The sequence below is a fragment of the Chiloscyllium plagiosum genome, unplaced genomic scaffold (assembly GCF_037043375.1).
Source record: "Chiloscyllium plagiosum isolate Xiang-an unplaced genomic scaffold, Cpla_swu_hap1 HiC_scaffold_42, whole genome shotgun sequence".
Classification (NCBI taxonomy): domain Eukaryota; kingdom Metazoa; phylum Chordata; class Chondrichthyes; order Orectolobiformes; family Hemiscylliidae; genus Chiloscyllium; species Chiloscyllium plagiosum.
Window position 1 is genome coordinate 4872587 of NW_028270180.1, and position 18908 is coordinate 4891494.

The 18908-nt window shown below is 43.7% G+C and overlaps 1 protein-coding gene across 2 annotated transcripts in view; it reads right to left on the reverse strand.

The window, feature by feature from the left end:
• The window catches only part of LOC122542559 (creatine kinase U-type, mitochondrial), a 39269-nt gene extending 20715 nt beyond the window's left edge, over positions 1-18554 (reverse strand). The window contains exons 1-3 of one of the 2 annotated variants that reach the window (XM_043680441.2): positions 18437-18554; positions 9154-9324; positions 485-683 (exon numbers count right to left, since the gene is read on the reverse strand). In XM_043680441.2, the coding sequence (XP_043536376.1) occupies positions 485-683; positions 9154-9302 (348 nt within the window). In that variant the 5' untranslated portion in view covers positions 9303-9324; positions 18437-18554. Of the gene's footprint in view, positions 1-484; positions 684-9153; positions 9325-10707; positions 10822-18436 lie in introns of those variants that run through there. The other variant, XM_043680440.2, reaches the window with a different exon arrangement.
• Between the last annotated feature and the right edge of the window lie 354 nt (positions 18555-18908).

Sequence of the window (18908 nt, forward strand, 5' to 3'; positions counted from 1 at the left end):
TAATGCAGAAAAGAGAGTTTTTGCTGAAACATTTCATTTTGCACTCAGCGGGACAAATGCAAGAAATTCAAATTTTCAGATGATCACAACAATTCATACTACAAGAGGAATGGGTGCTGATTGGTTGCAAAGTAAATTTGGGATGCTTTTTTTCAGGTGAAGCCTTGGCAACTGGGGATCTAAAGGCTTTCCAAAGGTACTGGGTAATTCAAAAACATTGCAAGGCTTAAGGATACTTCTTTTGTCTTCAGAGACTGGATCCCTGCATACGAATGTAAGTTGCTTCTAGCAAGTGTAAATAAACCACATTACAAGCTCAACTGATTATCTTAACCTGCTTCTTATTGTAACCCTGAGCATATACAGGTAACATCAGGACATCACTGATAGTCAAGCGCCTGCATCAGACCATAAATGCATTTTGTAATAAATGAGCCCCTTCCATGTTTCCTCTGTATCTATAATCATTCCCTGGCTTACTTACCTCATAGGATTCTTCATCCCCTGCAACCATGCCCACAGTCTTTATGAAAGGGTGCCCGGGATTGTCCACTCCGGTCTGGATGGACTGATCCAGTGTCCAGCCACTGGGTGTAGTCTTGTCTCGAAGTTTGGCATAGATGGCCGGGGTCAGGCAAGATGACATGCAGTTGTTGTGCTTTCGAAGGTCAGGGTAGTCAGCGCTGAGAATATAAAGCAGAATGAGTGTATGCCTGCGATATTGACTGAATTTATATAGTGCCTTTAATGTGGCAAAATAAAAGGAACTTTGAGAAACATAATCAGAACAAGAACAGACATTGAGCTAAAGAAAGAGCTGTTAGGATCAGCAGAAATAAATTGTCAAAGAGATAGTTTTTGACAAGTGTCTGAAATGAGGTCATGAAGCCTTATTGACTAAGGACAGCTTGGAGAGATGAACCTATGAGCAAAACTGCAGTGAATTACCCCCGGCAGTTGATGTATGTTCAGGTGAAATCACATTTCACAGGTGACATCTAAACTCAATCCCATCTCAACTGACAGATCATACACAGACCAAGTGTCAAGTTGGTGGATGATAATATCGAAAGCAATGTCCACAGGAGATATTTCTCCTCATAGACAATCGGAGCAGACAGACCATATGGACATTCAATACAGACTGTATAAGCAGAAAGCAGGATATACAGCAAGTATTGATACTAATGTGAGAACTGTATCTAAACGCTGATATCACAGTTGCATTAATAAAGCTGGTAGTGTTCTTATTTTTTAAAAATTACATTAGCTTGAGAAGAGTGCTTTGTGTACCTCGTGACACCAAATTAGTTTTTAATAATTTAGTGAAGGTGATCAATGGGCATTTGTGGTTTTATCAAAAATTGCATGGGATTGACAATGAATGTTTTAATTCCCCAAATATTTCCTCCTATATTGATTTAACTTCCAGTGTACTTGATCAGTACATCCAACACTATTTTATTTGGAGGACTTACCTAATGCCTGTGGAAAGTTTCACTGGTCTAAATCTTAGGTTTCTGTACAGTCACAGGTGGATATTAGATTTATGTTTGGCACCATGCCTGAGTCACAGCTGGTGGATTTAAGCCCTACTCCAAGTACTTAAGCACCATATTCTAGGGCAAGACTGCCAAAGCGGTACTGAGAGAATGCTGTACTGTCAGAGGTATTATCTTTTACATTAGGACTTAAACTCTTTTTCATCCTTCATATTATATGTTCAGTACATACAACATTCATTTCCTTCACAAGTACAGTAGCTGAATCATTAAATCATCACATTTTCTCTGCAATTTTAATACAAGGAGGATTTTGTTTCTCTTTATTCTTTGCAGATACAATTGCTCTCGTTTGCACAAATCCAACCAAAAACTGTCTCCTGTTTTATTTTCAGATTTTACTTTAAAGTCCAGTTGTATCAAAGCTGGACATCGCCTCTGCTTTGAAACTGACAGAAAATATTTTCCCATTTGTTAAAGAAACACCTTGTTTCCCTCTAGTAATGTTATGTTTACAAAATTATGAGGGGTGTGGATAGGATAAACAGACAAGGTCTTTTCTCTGGGGTTGGGGAGTCCAGAACTAGAGGGAATAGGTTTAGGGTGAGAGGGAAAAGATATAAAAGAGACCTACTTTTTCACAGAGGGTGGTACGTGTTTGGAATGAGCTGCCAGAGGAAGTGGTGGAGCCTGGTACAATTGCAACATTTAAGAGGCATTTGGATGGGTATATGAATAGGAAAGGTTTGGAGGGATATGGGCCGGGTGCTGGCAGCTGGGACTAGATTGGGTTGAAACTGGGTCAGCATGAATGGGGTTGGATCGAAGAGTCTGTTTCTATGTTGTACATCTCTGTGACTCTATGACTTATTTATTCCAAAACAAAAATTGGTCCAAGATTTCAATCTTGTTGACATTATTTGGAATTTGGATCATTTTCAAATCTTGGACTAAACACTAAAAATAGTTTATGTCTTGGCAGGTAATCATTCTCTTTCCTTTCATCTTTCAAGATTGCTATTGCAACACTTCTTGTCTCTGTTTTGCCTGTCCTGCTATCACCCACATTCTGGACTTTACTCACATGTTTCACGAGAAAATTTAAATAAGGTATCTTGCACTCTTTTTACCTTTTGTGGGGTTGCACTGCAATGAAATTAATAGTTGGCTCTTAACTGTTGTCTGAGATGGCAGATCAAGCCATTCATTTGTGTCTATCACTACAAAGTCTCAGCAAAGAAATGAAACCCGGCAGACTACTTGGCATCGATCTAGGCACCAGAAAAAGGACAAAAACAGCCCTGTTGACACTGTAAAGTCCTCCTTACCAACACTTGCACCACAAATGCCAGACATCTCCAACAAGAGACAATCTTGCCACCACCCCTTGACACTTAATGGTGTTACCATCACTGAAGCTCACACTATCAATATCTTGGGGTTACTATTGGCCAGAAACTCAACTGGACTCACCATATAAATACAAAGCAAGTAAGAGGCTAGGACTATCACACTGAGTAATTCACATCCTGACTCCCCAAAGCCTGTCCACCATCTACAAGGCACAATTCAGGAGTGCAAACATAGAACATAGAATATTACAGTGGAGTACAGGCCCTTCTGCCCTCGATGTTGCGCTGACCTGTGGAACCAATCTGAAACCCCATCTATTCTACACTATTCCATTTTCATCCATGTGTTTATCCAATGACCATTTAAATACCCTTAAAGTTGGTGAGTCTACTACCCTTGCAGGCAGTGTGTTCCATGCACCTATTACTCTCTGAGTAAAGAAACCACCTCTGACATCTATCCTATATCTATCATCACTCAATTTAAAGCTATGTCCCCTTATGCTAGCCATCACTATCTGAGGAAAAAGGTTGTCAATGTCCACCCTATCTAACCCTCTGATTATCTTATATGTCCCAATTAGGTCACCTCTCAACCTTCTTCTCTCTAACGAAAACAGCCTCAAGTCCCTCAGCCTTCTCTCCATACCATGGAACATCCTGGTAAATCTCCACTGCACCCTTTCCAAAGCTTCCACATCCTTCCTATAATATGGTGACCAGAACTGTATGCAATACTCCAAGTGTGGCTGCATCAGAGTTTTGTACAGCTGCAGCATGACCTCATGGTTCCAAAACTCAATCCCTCTACGCGGCACGGTGGCACAGTGGTTAGCACTGCTGCCTCACAGCGCCTGAGACCCGGGTTCAATTCCCGCCTCAGGCGACTGACTGTGTGGAGTTTGCACGTTCTCCCCGTGTCTGCGTGGGTTGCCTCCGGGTGCTCCGGTTTCCTCCCTCAGTCCAAAGATGTGCAGGTCAGGTGAATTGGCCATGCTAAATAGCCCGTAGTGTTAGGTAAGGGGTAAATGTAGGGGTATGGGTGGGTTGCACTTCGGTGGGTCGGTGTGGACTTGTTGGGCTGAAGGGCCTGTTTCCACACTGTAATGTAATCTAATCTAAATCAAAAAATCTACCAATAAAAGTGAACACACTGTATGCTTTTTTAACAACCCTGTCAGCCTGGGTGGCAATTTTCGGGGATCTATGTACATGGACACCGAGATCTCTCTGCTCATCTACACTACCAAGAATCTTACTATTAGCCCAGTGCTCTTTATTCCTGTTGCTCCTTCCAAAGTGAATCACCTCACACTTTTCCACATTAAACTCCATTTGCCACCTCTCAGCCCATCTCTGCAGCTTATTTATGTTCCTCTGTAACCTGCAACATCCATTAGCACTATCCACAACTCCACCGACCTTAGTGTCATCCAAAAATTTACTAACCCATCCTTCTACGCTCTCATCTAGATCACTTATAAAAATGACAAACAGCAGTGGCCCCAAAACAGATCATTGCAGTGCACCACTAGTAACTGAACTCCAGGATATCCCATCAACTACCACCCTCAGTCTTCTTTAAGCTAATCAATTTCTGATCCAATCCGATAAATCACCCTTAATCCCACGCCTCCATATTTTGTGCAATAGCCTACTGTGGGGAACCATATCAACCGCTTTACCCTCATCCACCTGTTTGGTCACCATCTCAAAGAACTCAATAAAGTTTGTGAGGCACGATGTACCCTTCACAAAACCATGTTGACTAGTAATCAACTTATTCCTCTCTAGATGATTATAAATCCTATCTTTTATAACCTTTTCCAACACTTTACCCACAACTGAAGTAAGGCTCACTGGTCTATAATTACCAGGATTGTCTCTACTGCCTTTTTGAACAAGGGGACAATATTTGCTGTCCTCCAGTCTTCTGGCACTGTTCCTGTAGACAATGATGACATAAAGATCAAAGCCAAAGGCTCTGCAATCTCCTCCCTAGCTTCCCAGAGAATCCTAGGATAAATCCCATTTGGCCCAGAGGACTTAACTATTTTCACACTTTCCAAAATTGCTAACACCTCCTCCTTGTGAACCTCAATCCCATCCAGTTTAGTAGCCTGTATCTCAGTATTCTCCTTGACAACATTGTCTTTTTCCAATATTAATACTGACGGAAAATATTCATTTAACGTTTCTCCTTGGACTCCATGCACAACTTCCCACTACTATCATTGATAATAATTCTCTAGTCATTCTTTTATTCCTGACATACCTATAGAAATCCTTAGGGATTTCCTTGATCCTACCTGCCAATGATTTCTCATGTCTCCTGGCTCTTCTTAGCTCTCTCTTTAGGTCTTTCCTGACCAACTTGTAACTCTCAAGCACCCTAACTGAGCCATTGCATCTCATCCTAACATAACCCTTCTTCTTCCTCTTGACAAGAGATTTAACTTCTTTAGTAAACCATGGCTCCCTTGCTCAACCACTTCCTCCCTGCCTGGCAGCTACATACTTATCAAGGACACGCAGTAGCTGTTCCTTGAATACGCTCCACATTGCAATTGCGTCCGTCCCCTGCAGTTTCCTTCCCCATCCTATGCATCCTAAATCTAAATGAGAGGGGAGACCTACAAAATACTCTAAAGGATAAAGAGGATAGATGGGGGTGAGATTTTTCCCCTGGTTGGGGAACCAGAGGGCACCATTTACAAATTAGGGGAATGCCATTTAGGACTGAGATTAAGATAAATTATTTGACTCAGAAGGCTGTGAACGTTTGGAATTCTCTATAACCAGATGTGGTGGAAGCCCAGTTTTTGAGAATGTTTAGAGATCATAGATTTGTGATTACCAATGATGTAAAGGGTATGAATAGTCTGGGTAAAAGGCATTGAAATGTTTAATAACCGTGGTTGCATTAACAGACAGATCAGGCTTGATGGGCTGAATGGCCAACTCCTGAGACTTTGCTGCAGGTATATTGATCATTTGACATCAATCTGTGTCTTAATCAGGCTCCCTGCAGTTCCTCAGGAGGTACAGTCAATAATCCTCAGTTAACTCAGGCATGGTGTGCTTCATTCAGCATTTAGTACATTGTCACAGGTCACAGTATGTTATTTGTTGGTAAGTCAATTATTGAGATCGGCAGGTGGTCATCCAGAAATCAATATGTTATTCAATGTGACTTGACTTTGCTCAATTTAATTGTAAATGTGTAACTTCCAGATAAACTAGCAAGATTTTCAGTTTAGCCCCTTAGTGAAGAAGATGAGACAAAATAAGGAGCGTTGGAGTCAGATGAAATGTTAGTTTTCTATGAACAGGGAGATGAGGGAGGTAGGATGGGAAATAGCAAAACAGTTGCTTTTTTCTCTCTCATGGGGCATGAGCATCTTGTTGGTCAGCATCTATTGCTCATCTCCGGCTGCCCCTTGAGAAGGAGATGGTGAGCTGTCTCTTTGAATCATTGCAATCCACATGTTGTAGGAAGGTCCACAATGTGCATTTCCAAGACTTTGACCCCGTGACAGTGAAGGAACAGTGATATTTTTCTAAGTCAGGATGGTGAGTGTCTTGGAGATGAACTTGCAGGACTGGTGTTCCCAAGTATCTGCTGCCCTTGGCCTTCAGATGGAAGAGGTCATGGGGTTGGAAGGTGTTATCTAAGGACCTTGGGCAAATGTTTGCAGTCTCTCTGGTTCTAAACTCTCCAACAGGGAAAAAAACTCACCCCCCATCTATCCTTTTTATCCCTTAAAGTATTTTGTAGGTTTTCCCTCTCATTGTTCAAAACTCTAGAGAATACTGACACTGTTTGCCTAATATCTCTTCAACAGGCCAGTCCAATATCCTGGGAACAAGTCTGGGGAAACTTTGTTGCATTCCCTCTGTGGCAATAATATCTTTCCTAAGATAAGGAAATCAAAATTGCACACACAGTACTCTAGATGCAGTCGAACCAAGCTTAAGTACAATTAAAGCAAGACTTCACTACTCCTGTTCTCAACCCAAATTGCAATAAAGGCTAATTTTTCATTATCCTTTCTAGCAGCTAAACCTACACCTGCATGTTAGCTTCAGTAGAGGATACCTCGGTCCCTTTATATATCTACATTCTCCAACCTCTCACCATTTAAGAAGTAGTTTGCACATCCATTCTTTCTACTAAAGTGGATAACCTCACAATTTTCCACATTATATTCTATCTGCCTTGTTCTTGCCTGCTCACTAAGGCTGTTAAAATCCTCCTGAAGCCTTTATCTTTTCCAAAACATACATTCCCCTTTGTATCTTCCACAAATTTGGAAATATTACATTTGGTCCCCATATTCAGATCATCGGTATAAATTGGGAACAGCTTGGACCCAAGTACTGATACTTCTTGCTATTGTGACAATAGCCCAATTCTGTTTTCTGTCTGTTAACCAATCCTTCATCCATGTCAGTAAATCACCTCCCTCCCAGGGGCTTTCATTTTGCTAACCAACCTCCTGTGGGGGACCTTAGCAAAACTCTTGTGAAGATCCAAGTGCACTACTTCCACCAACGTCCTTCTGTCAATTTTGTGAGCAAAATCCTCAAAATACTCAAGAACACCAAACTTTATTTCTTATTCACAAACCCATGCCGACTGTACTCAGCCAGACAATTATTATCCATTTATCCCATTCTTTATAGTAGATTCTAATAACTTCCCTACTTCTGACCTAAGGCTCCCTGTTTACTCTCTCATGTCGTCATAGAGCTGTACTGCATGGAAACAGATCCAACTCATCTATGCCTCTCATTTCCTCCTTAAATAGTGGGGGGACATTGCTAGCTACAGGAATTGTTCCAGATTCGGTAGAAGTTTGTAAGGTTATCAGAAATACATTATCTCTGTGGCCACTTCTTTCAACACTCTGCAATATCACACTAATCAAGGCATAGTTCAAATGACATTTCTTCTGACATCTTACATGAGAAGTTCTAAAAATGAACTTTGGATTTGATAATATGTAAAAACAGGCTGTGAAACTTTACAGTTTTCACTTGTATTGTAAAAAAAAGTGAGGTGTAATTACAGACAGCATCCTGTGAATTCTGTTTTGAAAAAAGCTTATGGATTGTATTATCATTATCATGAGAGACCTGTAGGTGTTTCATTAGTCATGAGAATCATCAGAAATGAGTTACAAAAAATGCCAACCAATATTACATTGCAATATTCGCAATACTGAATGGTTTTACACCCTAAATAAACCCCAGGACAATATAGCACCTTGCTCAATTTTCTACATCTGACTGATATTTATAGCAGGTAATCTAACCCACGACTTACTCCAGATTGCAAGGTTTAATACCAGGTTAATGCTGGTATGTCAGATTTAAACCAATTGATCTGTAAGGAAACAGATGGCCAGAAGGTTAATTATCGACATTTTAGTCTAAACTCACTGAAGTTTCTATTTGATGCTCTTTCTGACACCCAAATGTTACAATTGGATTTCCAGTATGTAAAATTTCAGCCCTCCTTTCTGGCATTGCAGAACCTATTTACTGATGCCCGTGGCAGCTCGGTGTGCTGCACTTCTGTCCCTAGCTCTGTCCGAACCACGGGAGGTCTCCTAACAACGTCAATCATGAGATGTTAAGGCAGAGCATTGGGACAGTCCTCCCAACGGCAAACAGTCAGCACCCACTAAATAAAGAAAGATCCGGTGGGCTAAATCCACGCCATGATTTGTTTTAAAGAAAAGCTTTAATTCAGAAGTCAGCAATGGCCAATGTTCAGAGTGTTTTTCTGTTTGGATCTGGGGTTGGCGTGTTGTAGTTAACACTCTGACAGATAGATTCTCGGATAAGAATTGGAAGGTGGTTAAACATGGCTGATTCCAGCCGACACCGAACCGCGGTCTATTAGCAGCTCAGAAAGTTGCCGCTGATGAAACCAGTTAGAGATGCTGGGTGGTCCCCAAACGTGAGACCTCAGGGCCTCGATCAGGGAGGGCTGGGGTGGGGGTGGAAGGGGGGCGGGTGTGGACAGGAAAGTAGCGCTGGCTGGTTTGCTGCATTATTTGATTGACCTTGAGGTCACCCGCCTCAAGAATTTAGCAAAGATACAGTTTTGCAACGCCAGGACAACGACCAAAAATTCCTTTCCAGCAATCGAACATCGACCCAGAGGAAAGCATTTTGCCAGCAACTTGTTGAAATGGTTTCGAATAATCAATTGATTCATTCCATTGCAAACGGTTACACTCCTCTCCCCCCGCCCCAAGATGAGAGCAGTTGGTTTCGGCCATTCTTACCTGGGGGGGTACAGTTTCCTCTGTTTGCTCCCCGCTTTCACATAATCCCTGGAGAACAGAAAACCCGCGGCCAGGGATCCGGCCCCCACCAGCGTGAGGATACCCCGGGTCTTCCTGCTGGTCAACAACCGGGACAAAGTGCTGGCCATCTTCAGAGCGAGCCCGAGGAACCTGCGGGGAGAACGGCAGCGAGAGGATTGAGGGCAGAAGGACGGAACGTGATGTGAATCCCGGAGCAAGTGAAGTGAGCACCGGGCCGCCAGCAGCAGCAGCAGCAGCAGCGTGCGCGCTCAGAATGCCGCAGTGAACGCATTCCTTAAACCCTCGCCAACTAAAGCGGCTGGCACTGGCACTGAATGCCAGCCTCGATACACACACACACCCATCTACCAGTGCACCACATCAAATAACTCTTTTTTTTTACTCGATGCGATGCTAATATGTCCTGGGTTCGCCTTCCCTGGGCTTTTCCAAAACGAATATAACTTGCCTCTTGTCACACTAATCCTCTCATTAACCCCTTCTCCTACCAATGAGCTCCTACTGACCCGCAGCGATCAATACGATCGCATTTCCCCCACCCCTTTATGCACGTAGTAAGTTATTGTCAGCGGAATGTTGTTTGCAAATTTATAATCCTTTAATTTGAATACGTTGGTTTATTTGTTGTGTGGGTGGTACTCAAAGTACATTCCAAAAAATGACCTGTGTAGTGGCAGCTTGAGGTAAAAACAATGACTGCAGATGCTGGAAACCAGATTCTGGATTAGTGGTGCTGGAAGAGCACAGCAGGTCAGGCAGCATCCGAGAGGCAGTAAAATCGACGTTTCGGGCAAAAGCCCTTCACAACGTCGATTTCGCTGCTCCTTGGATGCTGCCTGAACTGCTGTGCTCTTCCAGCACCACTGATCCAGCTAGTGGCAACTTGAGGTCTGGAAAGCACCGCTCCCTCCAGCCTAGCTTTCAGCACCGCGGCATCTGGACAGCTCCCAGCGTCCGCCCGCTGAGCTTTGATGATCGGTTGGAGAGTTGTTCAAGTATGCTGAGATTGTCGACAAATATTCTCATTTCTCACGCACAAACAAAGCCCCAGAAATTGCTGGAAAAGCTCAGCAGGTCTGGCAGTACCTGTGGGGAGAAATCAGAGCTAACGTTTCGGGTCGAGTGACCCTTCCTCGGAACCCTTTGTCTCTGATTTACAGCATCCGCAGTTCTGTCGTGTTTTTTTTATCTTTTCAGCCCTGCTAGTCTGCGCCCTCCAACACACAGACACACATATATACACTGGACACTCCCCAAACCAATCCTAACACTAACCCGACTCAAATCATCTCACGGTGAGGCGGTGAATCGTCCAACTAACGGCAGGCGACTCCTTTAATTGGCAACAGTTCTATCTCCTCTAGGTGCAATACAACAATTCACGGAAGTGACTGCCCCCACATGCTCTGCCTTCAACCCCAAGACCTCCTCTTACCGACAACACAAGCTGAGTCAGGATAAAATACAGGATAACACGCCGGCCACCCTCAATCCCAAAATGTTACACCTCACCAGTACGCTCTCCGCTTGAGTGCATCGGTACTGCTGTCTTTCAATTCTCTGTACAACATGGAGCCTGATATCCAATCGTTCCCTTCAACAGACACGAAGCTCTCCAGTTATTCAAAGCTCTGCAAATATACAATAGCGATTCCCCCTAACAAAGGCCACATCATTTACCCGAACTCCCTCTCCTTCCCGGTGTCCTACACCACCCAAATATCCCTCCACTCCAATTTTATTTTCTGCCACTACCTCCTCCCAACACCAGCTGTGTCCACCCGGAATGTGCAATATACCGGTGTATGGAGTAGTTGAGGTGAACAGCACAGGTATATTTAGGGGGGATGTAGATAAGTATATGAAGGAGAGAGAAATTCAAGGTAATACCGATGAATTTTGATGAAATAAGCTGGCAGGAGGTTGGTGTGGAGCATAAGCAAAACATTGACCAGAGAGGTCGAATGGCCTTTGCTGCCTGTAGATCTTATGCCATTTTATTGAAACCTAACAGCAGGTAAAATGTAGGTCTCCCTTCATACACCATTATATAACAATTAAACAACAACATTGAAATCGCTCAATCTAAATCCCATACAAGATGGAGGCATTATCCATTCAGACTTAATGCTCATCCCATTTCAGAACACATTCACCCCAAGCCATTCAATGACTTTCTCTCTTTTTCTGTCTGTCTTACTTGAGATGCAAAAGTACCTCTATCCCAACATGGTAGGTCCTTAATTGCAAAGCTTTTTCTGCTAAATAATGACAGTCCACTTAGTCCCTTCCACCTTTCTTCACCTTGCCAGTACTCCCATTATTCAATCACTATACAACACATCCAACAACTAACATACTCTACAGTCTAAAACAACAGCCACTCACATTTCTAGTGCCTTTCACATAACAAATCATTGCAAGTTGAGTGAGTGAGAGGCTCGGCCAAAGAGATAGATTTTTTGGCAAGTATTAAGGGAAGAAAACATTAAAGAGGGGAAGAGGTTTACGGAGGGAATTCCTAAGTCAGGATTCAGGCAACTGAAGATGTCTTCACCATTACTGGAGGGATTATAATCAGGAGTGCTTTGAAGACTAGATTTTGAGCAGTGCAGAGATTGTTCAGGATTGTTGAGTTGAAGGAGGTTACAGAGAAAGGGAAGGGAAATATTATGGAGTTCCTGATCATGTTGTATTCTCTCCCACAGGGCAGCGAAGATCAGATTTAGCCTGGTGTGGAGTCTCCTCCCCAGTAGCAACTCTGCTGAACATATCCCTGTTGTTGCATGAGGGCTGGTCTTATAATCAAATAGGAACCGGGGCAGTTTGGTATCTAGTGAAGCTGTATGCTGTCTCTTTAAGCCTTCAAAGTTTGGACTGCTCCTTCTGTTTGATGATGGATGGTATGCAATTGTCTTTATGTGTTGAATACCATTCAACTTTAGGAAATACTCAAATTCCTTGCTGGTAAACGATGGTCCGTTATCTGTGACCGACACCTCCAGCAGTCCATCTATTGCAAAAGATGCATGCAGTTTTTCTATCATCATCCCCGTATTTGATAAATGAAGACTGATAAATGGGACAACACATCTATCCTGGGACAGGCTAAGCAAAGACATGCCAGAGAATTCCTAGAGGCATGGCACTCCAACCACAACGCCATAAACAAACACATAGATCCAGATGCCATCTATCAACCCCTCAGAAAATGAACAGGAAATGACATCACCACAAACCCCAGGAACCCCATCCAGGAGAAAGATATAAATAGAAAGCAGGAGACAACAGCTTCGCTTCACTTGGAGGTCGCCACTGATGATGTTACCTAGCCCGGTAATGAAATGTCTGAATAATAAACCTACAGCTCAGCGAGCAAACCTACACCCTAAATGAAGACTATGCACATCCAGCTACTTTGAGTGGCCGTCCACAATGGCTAAGAACATTGAGTCCATGAAAGGACCTACATAGTTGATGTGTAACTGAGTCCAGGGATTGCCTGGCCATTTCCATGGAGCTCCTGGCAGTAATTTTTGTCTTTATTGGCACCTTGGCATTGCCCCACCAACATGGCAATCTGCATCCAATTCTGGCCACCAGACATAACTTCTCACAATATCTCCACTTTGGAAGTCCCTGGATGATGCTGGTGGAGTTCAACCAGTATCGTCAGTGACCTTTGCTCATGACATTCACTCTTGCTCCCTGTAATAATATGCCATCCTCTGACTTGATCCAAAAAGACTCCAATTCCGGTTGTAATGGCCCCATTGCCATCAGCTGCTTCAGTTTTGCCAGCATTGGATCATTCTGTGTCCAAAGTCTAATTTTAGCAGCTGTGACTGGATTACAGGAGAAAGGGAGGACTGCAGACGCTGGAGATTAGAGTTGAAAAATGTGGTGCTGGAAAAGCACAGCCCATCAGGCAGCTTCCGAGGAGCAGGAGAATGGACATTTTGAGCATAAGCCCTTTATCAGGAATGAGGCTTATGGCCCAAGAGATAAATGGGAGGAGGGTGAGGTTGGGGGGGGAAGGTAGCTGGGAATGTGATAGGTAGGTGAAGATGATAGGTCGGAGAGGAGGGTGGAGCAGAAAAGTGGGAAGGAAGATGGACAGGTAGGATAGTTCGAGAGAGTGGGTGCCGAGTTGGAAGGTTGGATCTGGGATAAAGTGGGAGGAAGGGAAATGAGGAAACTGGTCAAATCCACATTGACCCTGTGTAGTTGAGGGATCCCAAGGCGGTAGATGAGACGTTCTTCCTCCAGGCATCAGGTGGTTAGGGTTTGGCGGTGGAAGAGGCGGAGGGCCTGCATGTCCTTGGTGGATTAGGAGGGGGAGTTAAAGTGTTTGGCCACATGGCAGTGGGGTTACTATGTGTGTGTGTGTCCCAGAGATGTTCTCTGAAATGTGCCAGAAGTTTGTGTCCTGTCTCTCCAATGTAGAGGAGACCATATTGGGAGCAATGAATACAGTAGATGATGTGTGTGGAGGTGCAGGTAAATCTCTGTCAGATGTGAAAGGATCCTTTAGTGTCTTGGATGGAGGTGAGGGGGGGAGGTGTGGGCACAGGTTTTGCACTCCCTGCGGTGGGAGGGGAAGGTGCTGGGAGGGGAGGGTGGGAGGCATGGACCTGACAAGAGAGTAGCGGAGGGAATGGTCTCTCTGGAATGTGGATAAGGGTGGGGAGGGAAATATATCCCTGGTGGTGGGATCTGTTTGTAGGTGGCGTAAATGCAGAGGATGATGTGATGTGTACAGAGATTGGTGGGGTGGAAGGTGATGCAGGAAGTGGAGGAGATGCACTGGAGGGCATTGTTGACCATGTGGGAGGGGAAATTGCGGTCCTTGAAGAAGGAGGCCTTCTGGGATGTTCATGGTGGAATTGATCCTCCTGGGAACAGATGCAGCAGAGGCAGAGGGGTTAGGAATAAGGGATAGCAGTTTTACAGTGGGCAGGGTGGGAGGAGGTGTAGTCCAGGTAGCTGTGAGAGTCGGTGACTTGTAGAAGATGTCTGTGTTGAGTCAGTTGCCGGAAATGGAGATAGAGAGGTCCAGGAAGGGAAGGGAGGGGTCGAGATGATCCAGGTAAACCTGAGGTCTCCTTGGGCCACAAGTCTCATTCCTGATGAAGGGCTTTATGCTTGAAACGTTGATTCTCCTGCTCCTCAGATGCTGCCTGATCGGCTATACTTTTCCAGCACTACACTTTTCGACCGTGACCAGAATATGTCCAGAAAATTTAAGAGACCATTATGGACTCTTCCAGTGGTGCACCTGTCATCAGTTTCCTGTGTCTGTCAGCGGGAGGCAGATTAATACATTCGCATTTGCTACTTGGCCTTCCAGATGGTGTTCCAACTTGTAATTATACACACTTAGAATTCGAGCCCCCTGCTGAAATCGACCTGAAGCTATGGGTGGCACTGCCTTGGCCTTTTTAAGGACACCTGACAGGAATTCGCAATCCATTATTATTACAGATTGATGCCCGGAAAGGTATTGGTGGCATTTCCTGACTCCAAACCTATCTTCTCTATCTGGATGTACTTACCCTCTGCATTAGCCAAAGTTTTGGATGCATACGCTATTGGGCGTTCCTCTCCATTGGGCCAACTATAAGCTAATAACCACCATGATGCCGTACGGGGAGGCATCGCATGCCAATACCAGATCTCGCTTGGGATCATAATGTCTCAGCATCCTAGAGGATGATTAGATTAGATTGCTTACAGTGTGGAAACAGGCCCTTCAGCCAAACAAGTCCACACCAACACACCACCCACCCATACATTTACCCCTTTACCTAACATTACGGGCAATTTAGCATGGCCAATTCACCTGACCTGCACATCTTTGGACTGTGGGAGGAAACCGGAGCACCCGGAGGAAACCCACGCAGACACAGGGAGAATGTGCAAACTCCACACAGTCAGCCGCCTGAGTCGGGAATTGAACCCAGGTCTCTGGCGCTGTGAGGCAGCAGTGCTAACCACTGTGCCACCGTGCCGTGATAGCTGGTCCTTCACTTCTCTGAAAATTATGGATGGCTACATAACCATTCCCAAGGCCGACCCCTTTTTAGAAGTTGGTGCAAGGTGTAAGGATGGGGGCCGGTTATGTGTGAACTTTCCGTAATAATTCACCAGCTCAAGTAAAGACCTAAACTCTATTAGAGACATGAGATCGGTGGCACTTTTGATTGCCCTCATGTTATCTTCCAAGAGGTGTAATCCAGTCTTGTTAAAACTACTTTAGCCCAAGTAGCATGTCATCTTGAAAAATGGTGACTGGGGTAGACCTTGTAAAATGTTCTTTATCACCCACTGAAAAGTTGGACAGGCTGATGATACCCCAAATGGCAATCTCATTATTTGGTACAAACCCTTATGGGTATTAATTGTAGCATACTTCTGGGAATCCTCATCTAACCACACTAGCAAGAACACAAGGCCCATGTCCAGCTTCATGAAGACAGATCCCCCCGCCTCCCCACTCCCCCCCAACCCACCCACCACCACCACCACTGGCTTTGTGTATAAATCCTCTATGCAAGGGATTGGATATTTATCCAGCTGTGAAAGGCAATTTACCATTTGTTTAAAATCCCCACCAAGGCAAACCAACCCGTCAGGCTTCACAGTCGGTATGACCGGTGCTGCCCATTCCGTAATCTGTTCTGGTTTGATGGTTCCTTCCCTTTCCAGCCTTCTGATTCCTGCCTCTACTTTGGCCCCTGAGGCAAATGGCAATGCGTGGGCCTTATTTCCTGGTCAAGATGCAAGGTGGCCTTGGCTCCTTTGATAGTTCCTCAACCTTCCTGAAAAATGTCTGGGTATTTAATTAGGACATAACTCAGGCAGCCATTTTCTAATTGGAAAGGTGAATGTTTCTCAACCAATTTTGCCCCATCAAACTTGGGTCCAAGTCTTTTACTGCAATCAGTGGTAACTGAACCAGTGTTTCTCATAAGTAGTCCCCTTAATCTGTAAAAGTTCCCTGATATAGTCTGGTTGAGGTCTTGTGCAAACTTAAGGATTGGAGTCCAAAAGTGAATTTGGTTAAAGACTGGTTCTGTAATCACTGTAATGGCTGTACCAGTGTCGATCTCCCTTTGAACTGGGTGACCAGTTAATTCGATTATTTTGATTGGTTCTGTTTGTATATTGCTAAGCAATTTAACTGATCCAAGCCAGATCTAGGTGGACTTTCTGAGGTGTACACTCTCCTGAATACCAGCTTATGAGTTTTCTGATTCAATTTAAGTCTAGTGGGACTCTTTTGCTGTCTCGAGTCTGCACACAGGCAGCAACTCCAATGGCTTGCTGGCCTCGATCCTGAAGAAAATTTTAACCATTTGGCCGAGGGCTGGCTTTGTTTTGGGGTTTTGGTGTGAGCTGACCTGGACTCCCTCTGTTCAGGATATGTCCTGAGTGAGGCTGTGCAATTGCCTTTTCTCAAGTGGTGTTCCCCAAGCTTACTTTCCATTGGAATATCCTACAATTCTATAGCTCCACTTGCCGCATTTTCAAATGACAAAGCCAGTTTAGTGCCTGTTTGAAGTTCAGTTGAGCTTCAGCTGGTAGGCGCTTGTACATGGTTACATCATTAAACACATTCTCGTTGTCATTGAAATTACTCCAGAGAGGCTGGCATCCCGTCACCAAGTTATCCCTTAGTTACACGTGGAAAGTCCTTGACTCAGGAACAGCCTTGTTAGAGTCAATATCCATGATGCTTTTATCTGTCAGCCAGGGCTCCCTGATTGAACGAGGTTAACAACCCCAATTAGGGAACTTATATTGTATGAGACCCTCATGACAGGAATAGGACAGTGGAGGTGCGGGTTGAGGATGGGGTTTGGGGATGGAATACATGGAGTGGGAGCTGGAGAGAGCCCTTTCACAGGACAGGCTTTGGTTGCTCCTTCACTCAGGCAGGCACAGAGTATCTGAGGATCCATGAATCTGGGCCCTCTGGCCTGACTGTCTTCAGCTCTTAAAGTGGCCCCACGACCTGCTGGAAGCTGAGGCTGCCTGGAGAATTCCTCAGCGAGTGGATTAAAGAGCCAGTCTGCTCCTCACAGTACTCAGGCTGACAGTCTGGTCAGTCCTCACCTTCTCTTCTGTAGAAATGGTTCATAGGTGGATGGAGTGAGGGAAGTTGCAGACCATTCAGTGAGCCCAGTCACCTCTGATAAATCTAGCCCTGGACTTTAACCTTCCACATTCCAGCAGCAATCATTTGTTCAGGAGGTGAAACCTTTGCAGTTTCAATTTCAGCTGTCAAACCTTTCGCAACATAACCGTTGAGCTGTACAACACAGAGTGCAAACAAAGGAGTGCCAGTTTGGATAATTCCTTCCGGATACTTGCCAGTTCCCAGCCACAAGCTAGTTTTTAAATTCCCTACAGAGATTTATAAAATCATGAGGGAATAGGTAAGGTGAATGGCATGTGTCTTTTCCCTGAGATGGGGGATTTCAAGACTAGATGGCATATTTTATAGTGAGAGGAGAAAAACGTAAAAATGACATGAGAGGCAATGTTTTGACACAGCGAGTGGTTCATGTGTGGAATAAACTTCCAGAGGATGTGACAGATGCATTTAAAAGTTACAATGTTTGAAAGACATATTTGAATATTCAGTAAGCACACAAATAAACATTTGGAGGGATACGGGCAAAGTGTGGATTGGTGGAACTGGTTTAGTTTTGGAATACGACCAGCATGGACTGGTTGGACCAAAGAGTGTGTTTCCATGCTGTATGACTCTATGACATGATTTAAAATGCAATCAAAAATCTATATGACTTTTAAAAAATTGCCAAAGCTTCAGGAAGTTTAAACACAGAAGTAAATCAGAGGAAAATAACCAGAAGGAAATATTTGTTAAATGGATTTTGAAGTTGATGTGCCAATTAATTTGGAATTAAAACGTTTACAAATATCTTACAACCCTAAAACATTTATAAATTAATGATAAAGCTTTGATTTCGTATGTTTCTCTCTTTTCCTTAATGTTTGAGTACAAGGAACAATAATGTTAAAAGAATTAAGCAAATATGGTAAACAAAGTACTTTGATTACAAAGCAGGAAGAACGTAATGAGAATTAAATGAATTTGAAAGTAACAATGTTCCAGTCAGAACACAACACCACAATAAGCCAAGGATCATCAGACAGAGGGTGTATTAAGTTTTAAAAATGATTGACCGATTTAATTAAGATAATCTCTCACCTTAATCAATGTTGAGTCGCAGTTGCTGAGGTGGACAGAGTAAAGAATCGAGAGGACGCGAAAAATTGTTGAGGCGTTGCAACAACTTTGCTGTAACCTGATTGGATCCACATTACCAAATTCCAACAGGTAATCTATTTAACAGTGAAACTCTATTGTTGTGACTGATGGAACAAGGAACCAACTTTGCTGGCATAAACTTTGTGGCTATAGAGAAGTTTGAATTTTTTTTATCAATAGGAATACTGTAACAATACTCTTTCTGATCCTCCTTCCAAAAAGCTCTGCAAGCCAAGCTCTTTCAGCCTCAAGCCTTTGTATTTTCATTATTCTGTTGTACAAAGGAATACTTTAAAACACTTTTCTGTTAGAATATTGCGTGCAATTCTGGTCTCCTTCCTGTTGGAAAGATGTTGTGAAACTTGAAAGGGTTCAGAAAAGATTTACAAGGATGTTGCCAGGGTTGGAAAAT